The 6,801-nt window shown below is 35.8% G+C and overlaps 2 protein-coding genes across 2 annotated transcripts in view; one reads left to right on the forward strand and one right to left on the reverse strand.

The window, feature by feature from the left end:
• LOC127847980 (E3 ubiquitin-protein ligase NRDP1-like) overlaps positions 1 to 5,857 on the reverse strand; it is a 31,252-nt gene extending 25,395 nt beyond the window's left edge. The window contains exon 1 of the mRNA XM_052380234.1: positions 5,752 to 5,857. The gene's annotated coding sequence lies outside the window, so the exon portion shown is untranslated. The remainder of the gene's footprint in view (positions 1 to 5,751) is intronic.
• On the forward strand, positions 769 to 2,173 carry LOC127847981 (uncharacterized). Its single transcript, XM_052380235.1, has 2 exons — positions 769 to 875; positions 1,272 to 2,173. Exons 1-2 carry the CDS (start codon positions 855 to 857, stop codon positions 1,755 to 1,757), a joined length of 507 nt encoding a protein of 168 aa, XP_052236195.1. The 5' UTR covers positions 769 to 854; the 3' UTR covers positions 1,758 to 2,173.
• Positions 5,858 to 6,801: the final 944 nt, after the last annotated feature.

Genomic DNA, 6,801 nt, shown 5'->3' on the forward strand with positions numbered 1-6,801 from the left:
TCAAACAAAGATTTTCTTGAGCTTTTGAAATTTTTAAGAATTGATGCTTCCTCTCACCTTCATCATCGCAAACATCATTATAATCATCATCATCATTATCATCATCATCATAACATCATTATCATCATCATTACCACTAGCATTGTTATCAGTGATCAAAGGCAAGACAGTCACCAACTCCAATGCCACCAGTAAAAGCAGAAAACCACCAGAACCATGATATTTTTTATATTTTCAGATGATGTTGGTGTTGCAGATCACCAATATGCTACTGAAGTAATTTTGTCTTGTTATGTAACTCTGATAGTTAATATGTCTAGGAATCTACATCACAGCCAATTAAAATCCAATTAAGCAATTATTTGTTTATAAATTGTTTAGTGATTAACATTTTTATGTTAAATTAAGTATTCAAAAAATTAATACATTTATAATATTAAGTAAATTGATCACAAGTGAACAGTTACTTCACAATTAATGCATAATTATATAAATTAATTTAGTTCATTAAGTTTTTTTTAATTGGCAGCTTGAGCCCACATCCCTGGACCTCATAGACATTGGGTCAGAGGTTATTGCTGGAGAAATCTCACCACAGGCTGTGATAATTGAAGAACAGATAATAACTAATAAATTATCCAAAAAATTATCTCTTAATAATGTTAAAATATGTGACCAAGAAGTACCCCAACATTGAAGTGCTATATTTTAATATTTCTTGATTTTAACCCAAAAAAAACATGAAAAAATATTAACATTCAAAACAGGTGACCAGTCCAAGGCATCACCAAGGGGCTATATCCGAAGACAGGATATCGGACAAGCTTGCCAGACAAAAATCTTTTTCAAAAAGGATGAAGACTTTCAAGAAACAGGTTAGCAAAAAGAAAAGAAATATCTAACAGGAATAATGTGAAATGTCTGGGATTCTCAACAGGAATATTTAATGTTGTAATTACTCATTATAATGGTAGTAATTGTCTTCAATTTAATTATACTTTTAAATAGATTAGTAAACATCCAAAATAAACTCATAAACTAATATCTCAAATGTTCTTAGTTTTAGTTTAAACCTATTTATTTTAGCTCGATTGCATTGAAAGCCTCAGGCTTATTTAAAACTCTCTCGAGTCAGTTTCCTGGGCCAACAACCAGTACTTGGTGTCTTTGGGGGAAAGTTAAAGAACACTCCCACAGTGGGGATGTTAATCAAAATGTTATTCATTCCAGCTACTTTAACTGGTTTACAACAGATGTTTATTACTTTATAGGCCATGCTTCTGCACACAAAGTGTGGTGCGAGTGTGCGCTGGGAAGTGATCTCTGAATCAGGGAGAATCATTTCAGGAACTCATCCCATGCGCACATCTCGCACCGTTGGGTTGCAAGCAGGCCAGACTGCCGAGGAAACACCCTCAAAGTCCAAAAGTGTTGGGTCCCCAAAGAGGGCAAGGCCTGCACTCATGACGAGGCCGGATAGTCAGCAAATGCAAATAAACAATTTGCCTGGAAAAAAACGCTCAAGATCAATTGTGTCCAATGATCAGAGCAAAGTCACCAACAAGTGCTCTGTTTGTAGTATAATTTTTAACTCTCCAAAGGATAGAGCCTTTAAAAAGGCTCACAAGTTACAGGGACAGTGGCTGGGATGTGAGGAGGAGGGGTGTGGGTTTTGGGGTCATGCCAGATGTGCTGGGGTTTTTATTCCATCAAGAAAAAGCATCCCAGAAATTAAGTTCCATAACAAACATCCTTGATGGAATAAAAAACCCAGCTCATCTGTGCTGTAGTTAAATCAGCCAGATTCTCGTTGTAATTTGTGTTTCTTTGTTAATTAATCAATTATTTATCAATTTATTAATTAAGTTTTAAATTTATTTATTTAGTTAGTTTTAACCTATTTATTTTAGCACAATTGCATTTTTAGCCTAAGGCTTATTGAGACACTCTTAAGTCTGTTTCCGGGGTAGAACCAGTACTTGTTGTCTATTGAGGATTTATTTATTTAAATCAGTTATTTTGTTAGTTAAATTATTATTCTTACCCAAAATTAAGACAAATGTAACAGAAAATGAACTCCATATTTATGAACATGACAATTTTTCTTTAAATGATTTATGATGCAAGATTTTTATAGAAATGTTGCAAAATTTATTTATGTTTTAACATGATTGACAGCGAATTAATTGCTTAAGCTAAGAAATCACTGTATTTTTATTACTTTCTTTGTTATTGTCCTAATGTTATATCAAAAAGGAATTGCAATAAAAAGATTACATATAACATTTTTCTGTGTCTGTGTATTTTAACATTATGCAGGTTTATACAAATGTAAAACTACAATCATAAAGGCGAATACCCTTTGTTACTCATCTGTTGCACAACACAATTAGTCCTCTGCACTTAACCAATGTTTCTTGTCAACATGTAAAACACCGAAACTAATATAATGCTTCAAAGTAAACATTACATCAAAGTGAAAGTGTCACTTCTTCAAGTCTAAAACTAGTCGAGAGCAGCAGTGTCTTCCAGAACTGTATAATAAAATACTATGTAATCCGTTTTAGTTTTCAGTTTCACTGTTTTGTTGAACACCTCTTCCATTAACTTTTTTTATTGTCAGGCATTTTTTCGAGCAACATAAATATTTTTTTACGAATATTTTCCTTAGAGAGGTTTTCCACCTGCATGAAGTTTTTGGCTTCCTCTTCTGTAACGTAAACCACTGGCAGTTTGGTCTGTTCCCCAGACAAGAAACTGTTGTGATACTGTGATCTCATTTCCTCTGCTTCTGCTGTTATGTTACTGAGGTGTGTGGATAATAGCTTGTTTCCACACATGCTAATGTGTGGGACCTCAACTGTTGGTTGTGCCAGATATTCTCTGAACAAGGCACGAACAGGGATAACCTCGGCCATGTCAATGGTGGTTTCATCGTTGCTTTTAAAGGTTGTTTCTGAATTTGGACAAAGTAAATTATTTTTTATTGTACTCAAGGCATCTAGGTTCCTAAAAACCTTAACCCATTCATCCTCCGTAGGGACACCAACAGGAGAAACCCAACATTTGGCTTCTTTATTAATTTCTTCCAGACAAGCATCACCACCTTGGTAATGACCTACATTGTTTTTTCGACTCAAAGTGAATGAATTGAACATTATCTATTTCAATGATAAAGGCATCATGTTCTCAATATACGCATTCATTGCCATAATGCGCTGATAGCGAGGATGGTGTCTGCAATAAAATAACAGAGACATTCTCTGTCGCCCAGCTAGTATGAGATTTGTGTTGGCTTTTCTACATCCTACTCTAAAAACCATAATAGAATGCAAAAATGTGAAAGCAATCTGTTGACAATATATGTAACAAGGATTTCTTACATGTTCACTGCTCCACAACCAGTAGTTTTCTACCGTGTGATCAATGTTTCTTTCTCTACAGTGTAATATGAATGGAAAAAGCAGCTCATCAACTAGAGCAATGTACAATATTTCCAGAATTTTGAATGTTTTATGATGGTCATTACATTTTTTTGCACATTCAAGTGCTTTTGGTGTTTTAAAACCTAATTCAAAACATACATTTTCTAGAAACACTTCCCAATTCAGTTCAAAAAATGCTTTACATGCATTTATTTCTATGTGTAAAAGACCTCGCATTGGAATGACTCAGCCAAACTCATGAGAATTTGGAAGAGAGTTATATAAAATGCTGCATGTATGGTCTGCAAAAGCTACCATGCCATAAAATGCTTCATTGCATCTGGAGCAAGAAAATACATTGAACAATAGTTTTTTAACAATAGAATAAATCCCCCCCATCCAGTGCCCCAGATAAGCTGCGTATCTGCGTCTTTCACCCTATTAAAATGTTTAAAAACGCAAAGAAATACAATATCATGCGTATTGAAAACACACCCGATTGGCCTTTTACGCACATTCTTCTTATTTGATGCGTACGATACAATAGCTTTGATCGAAAATACTTTGCTCATTTTCGGTATTTTTTGTTATTATTTTCGTTACGTGGCGACGTTTTTATTCAGCAAGCGCCTGGATGATGGATGACAGTCAAAGCTATTCAAACGCTCTGCGGACTAGATTTCATAGTTAAATAAAGCGGCTGACCAAATTATTTACGACGACATACATGCGTTTTCAATCTGACTTAATCCGTCGTTCATTGTGCATGTATTTGTAAAGCGTCTGTACTTTCAGTTTCTAATACGATGCGTAATAAAATGTCTAATAGAAAGACGTCCGCAATTGTTGCGCCAAAATATCAGTCGATCGCTAACTTTTTCGAACCAAGAAAGCAAGAGCCAATAAGTGCCGAATCATTCGTGTTATCGACTTTTTTTAAGATTAAAGTTTATATTATTGACAGTTTCAAGGATTAAAGATGTTATGAAACATCAGTTTATTAAAGTTAATTATATTGGTTTACAGTTTTATTGAATCAATACAATTGTGTGCATCTTCAACAGAAGTAAAGCAGCAATGATTTTACTGTATGCATCTTATAACTCATTTCACCCTATTCCAAGAATGAAATCACCCTATTTTTCAAAATCAGTGGGTGAAAACCCTATTTCCGAAATAATTATCTGGGGCACTGCCCCCATCACATTCTAAAAACAGCCATTTTCTGTCTCCATTCCCCATAATGCCAGACCTAGCACCCAAGTTGTATAAGATTTGTGAAATGTTTTCAAAACTTGAGGGATTGAGAAGATCTGGCTTACCAGTTTTTACCGCAAATGCGGGTATTTGAAACAGGATGACCAGATTACATAAATCTATCATGTTCAAATTGGTAGCCTACATATGCCAAAACAAATACTATGACATACACAACTATATTACTGACAAATATAATATACTTGCATTTAAATTGTGAAAATATTATATTTCAGGTACCACCACTTTCGCTACCAGCCTGCGATCGGCAATCGTCTTACTTGCATGAGAGAGACTACAAATGCATATGATCAATATGCAGTCCTTGTGTATGACACCACGAATGGACAGAATGTTGGACGGATTCCATTAGGTCTGAGTAGCGTCATTAGTAATGCCATCACAGAAAGAAGTTTGGCACGGTCAACTGTTTTCAGCATGGGAACCTTACGACACGATGGTCCTCAAAGAGGAGGAGGTCCAAAAATAGAATGTGTTTACCTTTTGGAATTCAACGAAGGGGTTGACATAGGGCGAATCGCTGCATTACTGCATGATGAACTGCACTCAGACAATATTTTTCTGTAAACTTAAGACTATACAGAACTTCATATAATATAAAATTGTTGTCACCAACATTGTTATTTGGTACTTAGAAAATCCCGCCTTTTTGTATATTTTAAAAATCACCCAATAAGGAGAAAATACATGACGTGCCATGATGTAATAAAAAAAGTAAACAAATCTTCCGATTGGGTAACAACACTGTCTGTGCCCTCGATAGGGAGAAAAACGCCATACAAGGAGAAAATCTCTCAATCGGGGGAATATTTCATGACAGTGTTGAGATGATCCGCAATTCTTATATGTTTTCTCCCGACATGGAGAATTTCTACAAATATGATGAAATTCTCCCGATCAGAGAATGTCTCTAGACTGTGGAGTATTGCAACTATAGTTAACTGTTTATCGTGACAATTTTTGATGACATTTATCAATAAAAACAATCAAAACCAGATCAAAATCAATGAAATATCATCAAGCAGTGATTATTAGACGAGAATCTCACCATATCCCACTGAGTTCTTTGTAAATCTGCGAACAGACTTGCGAAAATGTCTATCGAAAAAAGAGAAAATATTCTCCAGTCAAACTTCCGGAGAGAAAAGGGAGGTAATGAATTATTTGACGAATTTAAATATCTCTGTAAGCCCAAGATATTGGCAGCATTTGTATGGAATGGAAACTGTTTTCTCCGCTGGTTAATCGACGCAGTCACCTAGTTACGAATTCTGTATGTTGTTTTACTACAAGCATAATCAGTATTTCTTCTAATTTATTAGATAACCTCATGTCATGGACACATACTGGTACCCTGAAAACTAAAAACTAGACGCGTGCTTGAGTACTTACATTAAAATGATTAAGATCAGGCCCGTACCCAGGCCATGGGCCCAGGGGCCCGGGCCCCCCCAGCTGGCTGTCGAACTATGATTTTTTTTAATAATCGGCCCACTGCAATTTTTTCTCTCGTGCAAGGGATCAGAGTATACTTTCCCTCAAAACAAAAAAGCAGCTATATATATGTTTTATTGTCCCAGACAAACAAGGGGATTAACGCTCGCCAATCGAGATAAGCCTCTAGTCAATGTTTTCTTATCGCCTTGTACACACATCCCCGATCAGTCCCCCATTGTGATCATGAATGCTTCATCTATCGATGGTTGATGTAACATGTATTTTGATACGTGCAGCGAATGGAAGCAACTGCTACAGGAGTTCGTAGACTATGGTCTGATAATTGCCGTCGCAAGTTTTTTTCCTTCTTTGAGAAGGCCCTAGACGTATTTTTCCCTTCTAAAAGTTTTTTTAAACCTTTTATTGGGAATTGTTAGGTCCCATTGAAGTTTGAGCTTCGTTCCGGTCCATTGATTTTTGGCGAAGTTATGGGCCGGTTCAAATTAATGACAATTATCCATATCAACTCTCTTGTTGCTTCCAACATTATTTGTTTGTCACAAACATACCCTTTCACAATAGTCCGAACTCGAATAGAGCGCGAGGTCACGTGACTCGCAGAATTGACATGACGCCGCCTGTCAATCAAGTTCTTATCTAA

The sequence above is a fragment of the Dreissena polymorpha genome, chromosome 10 (genome assembly GCF_020536995.1).
Source record: "Dreissena polymorpha isolate Duluth1 chromosome 10, UMN_Dpol_1.0, whole genome shotgun sequence".
Classification (NCBI taxonomy): domain Eukaryota; kingdom Metazoa; phylum Mollusca; class Bivalvia; order Myida; family Dreissenidae; genus Dreissena; species Dreissena polymorpha.